The sequence below is a fragment of the Patella vulgata genome, chromosome 7 (genome assembly GCF_932274485.2).
Source record: "Patella vulgata chromosome 7, xgPatVulg1.2, whole genome shotgun sequence".
NCBI lineage: Eukaryota > Metazoa > Mollusca > Gastropoda > Patellidae > Patella > Patella vulgata.
The window spans coordinates 45,206,484-45,220,898 of NC_065885.2; the positions used below are offsets into that span (position 1 = coordinate 45,206,484).

At 35.1% G+C, this 14,415-nt stretch overlaps 1 protein-coding gene across 10 annotated transcripts in view; it reads left to right on the forward strand.

Annotated features, from left to right (window-relative positions):
• LOC126828382 (trichohyalin) overlaps positions 1-14,415 on the forward strand; it is a 183,168-nt gene that overhangs the window by 144,640 nt on the left and 24,113 nt on the right. For 5 of the 10 annotated variants that reach the window (XR_007683009.1, XR_007683011.1, XR_007683012.1 and 2 more), the window contains 4 exons: positions 376-677; positions 1,337-1,450; positions 2,156-2,224; positions 9,075-9,173. Coding sequence is in view for 3 of the 10 variants with exons in the window: in XM_050558160.1 (XP_050414117.1) it covers positions 376-677; positions 1,337-1,450; positions 2,156-2,224; positions 9,075-9,173 (584 nt within the window). In the remaining 7 variants the exon portion in view is untranslated. Of the gene's footprint in view, positions 1-363; positions 678-1,336; positions 1,451-2,155; positions 2,225-4,001; positions 4,123-4,839; positions 4,925-9,074; positions 9,174-14,415 lie in introns of all 10 variants that reach the window. The other 5 variants (XR_008788841.1, XR_008788840.1, XM_056102459.1 and 2 more) reach the window with 5 other exon arrangements.

The following is a 14,415-nucleotide window of genomic DNA, read 5'->3' on the forward strand; positions in this document are numbered from 1 at the left end:
TATGAACTCTATCGATATTAAGCGTTCTGTGACTTTCCGTTCCGAAGTCATCCCTCCTTGTGAACACGATAGAGGCTATATTTTTTTCCAGATGTTTGTAATATTTGGTGTGAAGCATTGGGGTCATTTGAGAATGAACCCTATCAATATTCAGCGTTCCACGAGTTATGCCCTCTATTCCCCAAAAAACTTGTAAAAGCAATATCTTAAATATCTTAATACATCCACATCACCCCAGTCCACCTACCGGTACATGTTCATCCAACTTGATGTTATAGCTGTGTAGTTTGTGAAAAAAAATATGTTGAGATTTTTTCAACCATGCTGTTTTAGTGCCATTTGTTGTCTCTTAAAATGTTATAGAATGTTTTACAGCAAATAGTAAACTTCAAGCAATGCAAGAGGAGCTGAAAAAGTCACATGAATTGACCAATCGCTATAGGGACTTATATGAAAGTGAAAGACAAAAACAACGTTCTCAAGGAGCAACGTCAAAGTCTGGTAACAAAACAGATAAAGAAGAAACAAAATTTGAAGGAATAAATAATGAAGAATCAAAAAAACCTGTTAAAGTAAATCCTGTGCAGGAAAATCCACACATAAGACAGGAAGCACCAAATTTTCAGTCAATGTTAAGTCATGGTGTGCGTGTTAATGATATTATACGAAAAAATGAGGTAACTTTGATACAAGCCACATAACTGCTTGTTTTATGCTTGTGCTATGAGGGAAATTTTGCCTGGACAGCGTCGCTATGGTCTACTCTTAAATCGAATTACAACTGCTAATTGATCTTTTAAGTGCACGCCAATGTGTATACAGAAACTCATTTTTTTTATTTGTAAAACCCAAACGACTAGACAGCTGTCCTTGTCAGGCCCTGCATTCTTCACCACTGATAAGGGGAACCCACGCTGGAAAATCCTGATGAATTTTCTCGGCCAACAAAAACAGTGTACCAGTGACCGCCAGGTTAGCAGGCCAGCATCTTACTCACTGAGCCACCTTGACACCCGTTTTTTTTTTTCTATAAAACTTTTGGTTTTGAATATTACTTTAAAAAATTTATATGAATTTTACTTATCAGGTTAACACTTTTGTCCTTTCTACGGCTCCTTCAATTTTGTATGTTGGTATTAAGGGAGGTGGAAAATAAGAATTGTTTATTTGGAGAATTTCATTACCAATTAAATGCACTTTACAGTTTACAGAGGGTAGTATTTGAATAATTTTCAAAAATCTTCTCTGATAACTTTTTTTTAAAAATTGGGCTTATTATTGATATTGTCCACGCACACAAAAAAAACAACAACATATTTGTAATTCTCTACTTCAGTGCCTTTCTCAGGAAAATGTTAGTTTACAAAAGGAAGTTTCACAGTTGAGACACGAAAATATTGATTTAATGAAGAGGGCAAAAGAATCAATGACTGATAGAGATACACTACTAGTAAGTACAATAATTAGAGAGTAATACAGTACTAGAAAGTACAGTAATGAATAAAGAAGAAACAATACTGGTAAGTACAGTAATCAATGTGATCTATAAAATATTGATAAGTACAGTAATAAATAAGAGATACAGTACTGGTAAGTACAGTAATAAAATAATAAGATACACAAATTGTTTCAATGGCATTTAGTAATTGCAGAACTGAAATATACAGGTCACAATTCTATGGAAACAATTACTGGTTATTTACTGAGCGACGTGGCAGTCAATCTAGAGAGGCCTAGTTGAAACATTGCTCAGTAAATAACCAGTAATTGTATTCCAATAACCTGTATATCAATCAATAAGATAGATACACTAGTAGTAAGTAGAGTAATCAGTAAGATAGATACACTACTAGTAAGTACAGTATTCAGTAAGATAGATACAGTAATCGATAAGATAGATATACTACTAGTAAGTACAGTATTTATTAAGATAGATACACTAGTAGTTAGTACAGTAATCGATAAGATAAATACTCTATTAGAAACAGTAATCGATAAGATAGATACAATTCTGATAAGTATAGTAATCAACAAGATAGATACATTACTGGGAAGTGGGGTCTACAGTAAGAAATGATATGGAACTATACAACTACCAATTCTTCAGATTGAATTTGAATAAATATCCATGTAAAAGAGTTTTCTTTGTTCCTAGCATCAACTTGATACCAGTGAAAAAGTGAGAGTAGAACTAACAAAAAAATTACAGAAAGAAAAAGCCCAGGTTTGTTTAAATATGCCCACATTTTCATATGATATACAATAATAAATATGATACAATATCAAAAGATAGGTTGTCAGGCAACGAAACATACGCCCACAGCAGCTAAATGGTCCGAGCAGTCAACAAGAGTTGTCACATATTTTTTCTTTTGTCGCTAATGAAACATTTATAATACACTAAAAAAATCTGATTAAGAGTAACAATTATCACAAAATCATTATAATTTGTTTGGCTTCTAGTTCTGCCACATGCTAACCTTTAGTATACAAACCATTTAATATCATGGATTTAGCAGTTCAGGTTATCAAAAATCATTGAAAATCAATATACTTTTTCGTCTCAAGAATGATTACTTTGCCTGTACAGCATCCACAAGATTTTTCGAAGTAATCAATGTCCATAACTCTGGCAGTAATTATTGAAAATCCTTGGTAATATATAGGTGTCTTCGTCTCATGACCGTAAACACGGAGTATAAATTTAAAATCAATCAGATGATAAATTTGATCTCTAGAGCATCCATAAGATTTTTCAAAGTGATCAGGTGCTATATCTCTGGCAGTAATTATCGGAAATTGTTGAAAATCAATTGCTTTTTTGTCTGATGACCTTAAACACTGTGTATAAATATAAAGTCAATTGAATATTAACTTTAGCCTCTAAAGCATCCGCAAGATATTTCAAAGTGATCAAGGGCCATAATTCTGGCAGTTATTATTGGAAATTGTGGAAAATCAATAGGATTCTTCGTCTCATGACCTTAAACACTATGTATAAATTTAAAGTCAGTCGAATATTAACACAAGCAATTGTGGATGCCGCATGGAGGCGACGACAATATACGACCACATTTCAATGTGGGCTTATAAAAATACTTCAGTCGAGAGTTACTCCCCCCTGCCTTTTACACAAAATGTGAAATGTACAAAGTTTGTAGACCCTTTAGAGCTCACAACTTTTGTCCGATTTCGATGAAACTTATCATAATATGTATTAAGAACAAAAGACCACTGATGAGTTTGTTGTTGGTGCACATCATAATATGTATTAAGAACAAAAGACCACTGATGAGTTTGTTGTTGGTGCACATCAGACCTCCCATTTTAGTGTTATTCCCCCCCCCCCTTCCAGAGGCTGCAATATTTGTCCAATTTAGATGAAACATAAGATATATGTTAAAAATCAAAAGATCTTGGATGAATTCGATTTTGGTGTGCACTGGACTTTCCGTTCTGTTCTAGTAAGATTTTCCAGACAAATATCATGAACAACACCGAATGCTAAACCGACTTGACGGTGGATTGGTCGAAAAATGTGTTATCTCAGATCATTATGGGTACAATCACCGAGATTGAAATGAGGTTGTTATGGAAACTTCAGAGACGATATGGACCACCGTTGACGTGGGGATATCAATGTCCCCATAGTGAGACCGTGACCGAATAGTGTTGGTCTTATGTTGTGCACATGTCAGATCAAGAATTTTCGCCACCTGGACCAGCTTCAAAGCAAAACAAAGTTTGCGGAAATTGGATTAAAGATGGCGACTGAATGATTTGAAGCATTTTAGTAAAATCCAATATGGCGGCCAAACGTTCAAAATGTTATGGAACAAGGTCATTGAAAATGAAAGACTGTATTTGGGGCTAACACGATCATAATTAGTTTATTTTCAAAATGGAGAGAACTATTTATGTTCGTGAAATATCGGAAGGCCTCAGAAATTTCCAGAAGTCCCGTAAGCCATCGCAATATACTTCATTATTCCATTTTGAAGGCATAGGTGTGTTCCTTATTCCTACCAAATTTCAACCTGATACCTCAAATATGTGACAGAGATACGCCATCTTGAATGTCATGATTAAGAAAGTTTTGGAAAAAGATTCATTCTAAAGTAAGTGAGTAAACTTCATAATTTCGAAAACACCTCAGTGAGAGCCCCTATGGGATTTGTCCAAAGAATCCAAAAATGAAACGCTACAGAGATCCGTGGAGAAATAACCGAGATATAGGCAATCTTTTGTACTATCTGTAAAACTATTCTGGGTTGCCAAAAATGACCTAATTTATATTTATTAAATAGTTCGGTGGAGGCCAACAAATAAATCTACGATTTCAGAATACCATGTACAGTTGTGGCTGCAACTTCTGACAAAAATCGAATAGCCTTTATCAAGCGTACACAATTTACAAATGAGCAAAGATGTCACAAGAAACCATGGTTTACGTAACTTCACGAACATAGTTTTCTCAATTAATTAATAGATTGTTTATGTATGATACCAAACCATTAACGATTCTTAACTTATTTAGTTTCCCAATACTGATGAGAAAGTGCTTATACCTCTGCTACCTGAAAACTACCAAACCAGTTTCTTTACATAGGCTATTAAATTGTTATATGGCTCAGTCGATAAAGAGCTGGTTGGCTACATTTTGGTGCATAGGTCATGGTTTAAATCCTGTCAATAGAAACGCTCTCTCTCTCTCTCTCTCTCTCTCTCTGATCTTAATTGATCAGTATTAAATGTAGTATTTTTAATTACCAATGTAGAACTGTCATATATCGATATTCAAGGTATTCGAGAAATTAATGTTATTGTGTGTTATTGTAGAGATTCAAGGTTATCAGATAAAGCATTCCTCGATGGCTTAATAGATCACAGGTTAGGCCAGTTAGACTGGCTTAACCGCGCTTTGGTAAGTTATGGGTTCGAATCGCACTTAGAAAATAAAATTGAAATTAAAAAATTGGCCGCCCTGAGAATTGTTGCCACCTAGGCTGGCTTCAAAACAAAAAAAGGTTTTTGAAAACCAGAATCAAAATGGCAGCTGAACATTGATTTGAAGCTTTTCGTAAAATCCAATATGGCGGCCAAACGGTTGAAAATTTTATGGAACAAGGTTGCTGAAAATGAAAGATAATATCTGGGGCTAACACCACCATATGGGATTTTTAGTCCATTTTTACAATGTAGAGAACTATTCATGTTCGGGGAAAAATCAGGGATTTTCTGGAAGTTCCCGGAAGCCGTCACAAAAAATTGTAATATGCTAGTGTAAAGGCATCAATGTGTTCCTTATTCCTACCAAGTTTCAACTTGATACCTGAAATGTCAAAAAAATGCTATAGATATTTTTCGAAAATCTTTGATTCTAAAAGTAAGCGAGTGAACTTGTGAATTTCGAAAAACCGTCAGTGAGAGCCCCTATGGGATTTGTCCAAAGAATCCAAAAATGAAAACCCAACAAAGATTCGTTGATAAATAACCGAGATATGACCAATTTTATGTCCTATCCGTAAAACTTCCGCGGAGGCCAACAAATCTACAATTTCAGAATATTTGCACCATGCACAGTTTGGGCTGCAACTTCTGAATAAAATCGAGAATAAAAAATACTCTTACGAAAACAAAACGTGATTCATACCGAAGGTACTGAAATTATGGCCCATGATTGTATGAAAAATCACAATTTTTGTCTGATTTTGATGAAACTTAAAATGACCCCACGCATATCGGTCACTAGCTTCCTGGATTATGGCCCCTGATTTTACGGAAAATCACATTTTTAGCTTGCGGTCCCTCTAGAGGTCACAATTATTATCCGATTTTAAAAACTATTTAAATATGTCACCGTTACCAGTGGCGGATTAAGCTCCACCAAGACCTGAGGCGGCAGTGGCTGGAGGGCCTATTTAGTTTTTAAAGTTAGAGCCAAGGTAGTTGCTAACATTAAAAACGGGATTCGTTACTGAGGTTATAATATTATTTAAAATATTAGTTATAACTATTGAAATTTGTCGTACAAAATGCTTTGACAGCAGAAACGTCACCGGAAACCAACTGTACATACACCTTTTTTCAAGGATAATATTTCCTCATGATGAGGTGTTTACATCGAAACCACGCGCGTGCTGGCAGGGAGTTTAGGCGGACGGTGTCCTCCCAGGCCCCCATTAAACAATAAGTCCACCCGCATAAGCGGGCCCCCCTGAGAGCTCTAATTTTCACGCGGAATCCCCTCAAAAAATTGAGAGTGCGCACGCGAAAAATCATACATACACAACGATTAGTAAAATATATTAGATTTCTCCCAGAAGTGCTTGCAAAATGCGTTTCCCGTTGTCAAATTTCAAAAATTTTCTGGGGGGAGAACCCTCCAAGACCCCCTACCAGCGGCGCGCCTTTGGCGCGCGGACCGCCTTAGGCAACCGACGGGCCCCTTTGGGGCCAGCACGCCCCTGATCGAAACTAGCGCAAGATCTTTTGCTAGATATTTTTTCTTAAGCCAAAGTCGTTTTATATTGGTAATGTAACTTTATATGCCCATAAATGACGTCACGTGGATACAATATATTAGGCAAGACATAACCGAAACTTACAAGGATTTAACGTACATTGTAGGCCTACGTTTAAAAATAAAGATCAGATCTCCAAACAATAGGGCCTATTTAAAATGGCGTGGGCCTAATTAATTTTGGGTGAGGGCCTATGTTGATTCCCGTTGGGCCTAAACGCCACCCCCTAACATTCATTGTCTATGCGTTTTTAATCGTATCAGACAAGTCTAAAAAATTTTTTTTTACAAAATCTTTGGGCCTGAGGCTGCAGCCTCATCAGCCTCACTGATAATCCGCTACTGACCGTTACACCCTAATGATGGTTGAGTTCAAATTTTGTGAAAATCAGACCGAAACTGCCTGACAAAATGGCTGCTTCTAGCATGCAAATAGTGTAAAAGTATGTAATGCCAAGGTTGTGGACCCTCTAGAAGTCGCAATTTCTATCCGATGTTGATGGAACTGAAAACATATATATGTTTATATCGAAAAATTGCGGTTCCTTTTGATATTCGTGCCTATCGGACAGTAACTTCCAGGATTATGATTGTACAAAAAACACATTTTTTTTTTAGCTCATTTTCAGTCCATCTTTTGCAAAATGTGGGCAACTGCTTGTTAATGTACGCTGTTGAAACATTGTATCTTACAACTATGCAATAACCTTGACCAGTTTTTATACGCCCACATTTTCATGTGGACGTATATTGTTGTCGCCCCTGTCCGTCCGTCCGTCCACAATTGTTTGTGAACAGTCTACAGGTGACAATTTTTATCCGATTTCAACGAAACTTGAAATATAGGTTTATCACCCTAAGATCTCGGTTCCTTTCGATATTGGCATGTATCAAACTGTAACTTCATGGATTGTGGCCCCTGATTGTATGAAAAATCACGTTTTTAGCTTGTGAACACTGTAGAGGTCACAATTTTTATCCAATTTGGTTTAAACTTGAAATGTATGCTTATACTTGAAATGTATGCTTATAACCTAAAGATCTCGGTTGCCTTCGATATTCGTGCATATCGGATCTTATGTTCCTGAATTATGGCCCCTGATTGTACGAAAAATGGCATTTTTAGCTTGGGGTCGCTCTAGAGGTCACAATTATTATCCAATTTAAAACACTGTTTGAATATATCACTGTTACACCGTAATGAAGGTTGAGTTCGAATTTCATGAAAATCGAACCAAAACTGACAGACAAAATGGCCGCCCCTCGTATGCAAAAATTGTTAATATATGGTATATCAAGGTTTTGGACCCTCTAGAGAGAGGACACAATTTTGATCCAATTTTGATGAAACTTTAAATACATGTTTATAACCCAAAGATCTTGGTTCCTTTCAATATTCATGCATATCGGATCATAACTTCTTGAATTATGGCCCTTGATTGTACGAAAAATCAATTCTCTGTCCATCTCTTGCAGATGTGGGCGTATCTTGCATGGCAACCGCTTGTTATGGAATCTTTCGAAATTTGGTGGGAAGCCCCGTTTACACTTGGCCACGATAAGCGTGTCGTTCTCAGCACGGTACCAGGCCACGATAAATTTCAAGAAATTAGCTCATTTACATTACTCTAAAATAACTCGTCTCGGAACAGTCCCTATGCGAATTACCCAGATGAAAACAGTGATGGCGGTTGATTTAGTTTGGGCAGCCATTTTGATAGAACTGTCAAAGTTTGCGGAAAAAAGGTCAAGGTTCATTTGGTGCATGCGCAGTAATCCGTGCTGAGAACCGATCTCAGACCGGATAGCGTTTACACACTACGAAGATTTGACCATGTCGTACCTCACTTTAGTTGGCCAAATTGGCACGATACTCAGAGTATGGCATGCTTATGTTTGATCCGTTTACACTACAAAAAAAATAATCGTGCCGTGCCTGGCACGCTTTTAATTTGTAATTTAACGGGGTTATTGGCATCATGAGAGGACGAACCCTGTCGATATTCATCATTCTGTGACTTTCTGTTCCAGTGTTACGCCCCTTTGCTTAAAACCTTGTGAATGCAATAGAGACTGAAGCATTATGGTCATGAAACAAATAACCCAATTGATATTCAGCTAGAGGCTAACAAACTTTTCTCAAATTTGGTGTGAAACATTGGAATCATCCATATTCAATGTCCCGCAACCTTGGCATGACAGACTACAGTCTGAAATCTGTTTTATTTTTCAAATTTGGTGTAAAGCATCGCGGAGTCACAAGAGTATGATCTCTGCTGGCCTTCAGCATTTTAGCTGTTTCAGAGATATATTATGTCTCCGGAAAAGCTTATGAACATGATAGAGATCAGATTGTTTTAGGGCATAAAGGTTCCTTTTCAAATTTGGTCAGCATCCAAGTTTTCTATTTGGATAAGCTGCTGTCTATGGCTATACATTTTTAACACACATCTGCTGTTTGAAGCATATTTCCACATATTACATGGCTATATTTAGATAAGTAATGAAAATATCCTGATGGGGATTTATGAAACTTGATTCAATTTTCCAGAAGCAACAGTTAGAACGAAGTATTACTAAACAAGCTGCAGATTGGATTCAACGTAAAAAACAAGTTCAACAATATGAAGATGAATTTCGCTGGAGTCAGGTTCGTTGGAAATGTATATTAGACTTGTGTTTCGTCACAGGAGTCTGACCTTCTATCCATATAGATATGCATACACCATGTCGTACCAGACAATACATAATAAAAAAAATATATTGTCTGGTACGACATGGTGTATATACATGTATACAGATAGAAGGTCAGACTCCTGATCGGGGGGATTTCCCTTGTGGTATTCCGATCTTGTGATACTCGATGACCAAAATTTCCTTCCTTAGCAACTGTACAGTCTCGACTTCGTTCGTTTAAAAATGGCAGCCCCCGCGACGAAATCGAAACGTGAGACAGTCGCGTTGAAGACGTTCCTGTCATGGGATTTCAACGGAGCCTTCTCCTACGAGGTGGACAATGACAATAAACTTACAAAGCTCACATGTAAGATATGCAGTACGCACTACACAGAAATAAGACGCGATAGACGCGGGGACAGATGAGTCGGAAATGGAGAATGGGATGTCAGACGTGACTTAACTTAGAGCAAACATGTTATAACTACTAACGGTTCATGAAATTGATTTTTCTAGTCAGAATTTGTGGTGTTATTTTAAACTGTCAATACAGTTTAAAATAACACCACAAATTCTGACGAGAAAAATCAATTTCAATACAGTTTCAGTTGTTAAAATTAATATTGAGTTTTCTAGTCAGATTTTGTGAATTTTTTTTTAAAAGTGAAAATACTATATACCCAATTTGGATAGTAAATAAAATACAAATGAAATTGTTTCATAAGTTTTAAACTGATAAACTGAAGTGACATATTGATCTGAATTTTCAGTGTATTTTAAAAACCAAGTCATGTAATATTGAATAATTTTTAAAATCATTGAATCATATTCAGTTTGTGTTACAAATGTTCATGTTCAATATTAAAACAAAGAAAAGATGACTTCATTTCTCAATTTTATTAAATTCTGATCTTTCACTTCCAATTCCTACAGGTTACCATAGACGTTGTCATTAATAATACAATACATAGCAGAAAACCTGATGGGTTACCACAAATCATTTTCAGGCAACCTGTATGGTAACCTGTTAGGTTACCATCTTGTATTTTGTGGTAACCTGTAAGCAGGTTACGACATCCGGCCGTTAATTCCAGCCCTGCAATGATATTAAGCATAGGTGTACCACACCAATATGGCCTCAGGCAAATGGTGAGGTTGAGCAACAGAATCGTTCATTGGTTAACCCTTTCCCTTGCAATATATTTCATACCTGATCCCTGACAACTGGGTGTAACACACCCGTAATAATAATAATAAAAATAATAATCTATTTATAAAGCGCTGAATATCCAACAAACTGGTTGCTCAATAGCACTATCTACATAAGACATATTTAAAAGATGAAAATAACGATGATACGATAAACATTTAAACACAAGGAATGAACAAAATAAATGTCTGAACTGGTAAAATTACCATAAACAAAACAGTTATTAGCACTAAGGGTAAACAGATTTAAAGAGTTCAGTCTTAAGAGATTTCTTAAAAGATGTCATGTTTTTAGAGTCTTTAGTCTTTTTTGATAGCCTATTCCATTTTCAGGCAACCTGTATGGTAACCTGTTAGGTTACCATCTTGTATTTTGTGGTAACCTGTAAGCAGGTTACGACATCCGGCCGTTAATTCCAGCCCTGCAATGATATTAAGCATAGGTGTACCACACCAATATGGCCTCAGGCAAATGGTGGGATGAGCAACAGAATCGTTCATTGGTTAACCCTTTCCCTTGCAATATATTTCATACCTGATCCCTGACAACTGGGTGTAACACACCCGTAATAATAATAATAAAAATAATAATCTATTTATAAAGCGCTGAATATCCAACAAACTGGTTGCTCAATAGCACTATCTACATAAGACATATTTAAAAGATGAAAATAACGATGATACGATAAACATTTAAACACAAGGAATGAACAAAATAAATGTCTGAACTGGTAAAATTACCATAAACAAAACAGTTATTAGCACTAAGGGTAAACAGATTTAAAGAGTTCAGTCTTAAGAGATTTCTTAAAAGATGTCATGTTTTTAGAGTCTTTAGTCTTTTTTGATAGCCTATTCCATAATGTTGGGCCACTATGGGCGAAAGTTCTTTCACCACTTTAAGGACATACGAGAAGGTTCTCATTCTGTGAGCGAAGTGAAGGAGAGGGAGTGTAGGGTGTAATAATTTCTTGAAGGTATTTAGGAGAGTCCATATTATTCAGTGTATTATATGTAATAACATTTATCTTAAATATTATTCTTTCTCTAACCGGGAGCCAGTGTAGCTGTTTTAGCACAGGAGAAATATGTTCACGTGGTTTTGTTTCAGTTACGATCCGAGCTGCTCGGTTTTGGAGCTTTTGTAGTTTGTTGATTTGTAAAGCAGGTAAGGTAAATTGAACAGAAGAGAGTTACAGTAATCCAAGTTCGATAAAACAAAAGCATTAACCAATATTTTAGAAGTGTCGATGTCAATAAATGGACGTAGTTTTCCAATATTATATAAATGGAAATTTAATATGAGTGTTGAATTGAAAGTTACTGTCAAATAAGACTCCTAAATTCTTTACAGATTCAGTTGATTTTACTTTAACATCACCAATAGAAATATGATCAAGGTGGACGGACTCCAAAATTTTATTTTTGCCTATGTGTATGACTTCTGTTTTGTCGTCATTCAATTTTAGAAAATTACATTTCATCCAATGACGTATATTCACAACACATATGTCTCAATTCTTTCGATTTCGGTATCCACATTATATAGGAATACTAATTATATAGGAATAATATTTTATACCTGATGATCCCTGACAACTGGGTGTAATCCACCCGGGAGCTCCGTATTTTTGTAATTACTCGCTTTTCGTTTTTTTTGATTTGAACGAAACTCTATCTAATCTTCAAGTAAGTTGTTGTGCATTGCCCGATTGCTTCAATTTATCGTATTTGTATTTTGGTGGAATTTCTGGGGGTTCAATTTTTTTTTCTACAGTCCCTGACAACTGGGTGATTTAGTTTTATTGAAACAAAAGCCTGAGAATAAGTTAATGGCAAATTTTGAAGCTAATCCATATCATGTCATATCTAAACATGGTAATAGTGTAACTGTAGAAAATGAACAAGGTGTGAGGTATAAGAGAAATTCTACGCATGTTAAAAAGTTTATTAATAAGTTGAATCAAAGTACTAATGATTTCAATAGTGGTGGAAGTTCTACTAGCCCTAAGTCTAAAAATAATAGAATGTTTGATTTTGATGATATTATTGTTGAAAAGCCAGCTGGTCAAAATGATAGCAGTAATACTGTGTTAGATCAGAGTGATGTTAGTAAAAATGTTGTACATCAAGGTAGTATACCTAATCAAGATAGTTCTCAATCTTCTACCGATTTACATAAGTCAGAACGTGAATGTAATTTACTTCCTACAAGGTATCAAGATTTTGATATGGTCAAATGACGATTGTTAATCTGTTTGTTGCATGTTTATATTTGAATAGTCCTATGATAATTCTTAATCCAAGGCAAGGATTTATCTACAATATTCATTTACTGAAACTTTATATTTTATCATTAAGCATGTAGTATTTACATTATAATTACAATATTTGTTTTGATTTCTTTTTATTATTCATAGCTAAAATATTTGTAGATTTAAAAGCAATACATGTAGATTACTTTTAAAGTAAAGGGGAGGAATTGTAGTGTCTGATGAATATGTATGTAATCTATATAAGGTTACTTATTAATCATGTGATCACTATTTCAATTGTTGTACCCCTCTATTGTTAATTAGAGTTGCGTGTATGAGATTAATAAAACGTGGTTGATTAGATTTGTATGTGTGTTTTTAATCTGAGTTAAATCCGATGCAATCATTGAGATATATGGCCGGGGAGATATAACAATTGCCACTATCCGTCCATCCACAATTTGAATGTTACCCACAACTAGCAATCTTCCTACTAACAAAATAAAAAATAAAAATGACCCGAACAGGCATAATAAAAACAGGAGAAACTAGAACTGCTAAGCAGTAATGACAGGTTTCACTGGTGCCACGTTACCCTTGAACTTGTGTCATTTTTGGTGCCACATTACCTTTGAACTAATATCACTTTCAGTACCAATGGCACCGATAAACAGATTTCCACATAAACATTGCAGACATGTTATAAAATGGACGCAGAATGAATCAAACCCAGCAATATTAATTTCATTCATGCATTTGTTACCCTGTGTTACATATGTCAAAAAAGTGATCCTGAAAAAAATTGTTTTTTCGCAACAAGCTATTTTTGGACATCTATATGATCTTATTGATTCAATCTATATGTCCATTGGAGTCAAATATCATAATGTTAAACGAATAATAAATATAACTCACTTCAAAAAAATGTTCGTTTTGGGGGGGTAAAAATACGTTTTTTGCAAAAATAACATTGCTTCCGGGGATAATGAAAATTTTAAATTAGTTCTATGAAATCAAAAAAGGCAGAAGGCATCAAATGGTTAAAATTTTATGAAAATCGAATAATAATTGCCACTATTATACACCAAAAACCTTGAAAAGTGACTTGTAGAAATTCGTCTATTTCTCTGCAACCATACAAGTTAGAAACCATTTTGTGGTATCTGTATGAACATATGGGTTAATTCTATTTTTTTGAGATTGGAATTAAATATCATAATTTTAAAAACTTTACAAATCAGACTCATTTGAATAAAATACCTGTTTGAAGGCTAAAAATACAGTTTTTGCCACAATGATATTACTTCCGGTGATAATGAAAATGTTGAATTAGTTCGATGAAATCATAAATGGCATAAGGCATCACATGGTGAAAATGTATGAAAATTGAAAAATAATGGCCACTTTTATAGACCAAAAACCTTGAAAAGTGACTTGTAGAAAATCGTCTATTTCTCTGCAACCGTACAAGTTAGAAACCATTTTGTGGTATCTGTATGATCGTAAGGGTTCATTCTATTTGTTGATTGGAATCAAATATCATCATTTTATAAACGTTACAAACCAGACTCATTTGAATAAAATACCTGTTTTGAAGGCTAAAAATACAGTTTTTGCCCAAATGACGTCATTTCCGTTGACAGTGAAAATGTTAAATGACTTGTTTGAATTCGTAAATGGGTTTAGGTATTATAGTAGGGTGAATTAGGACGCAATAGTGCTAATCCGAAAAGTATTACTTAATTCAGTAAA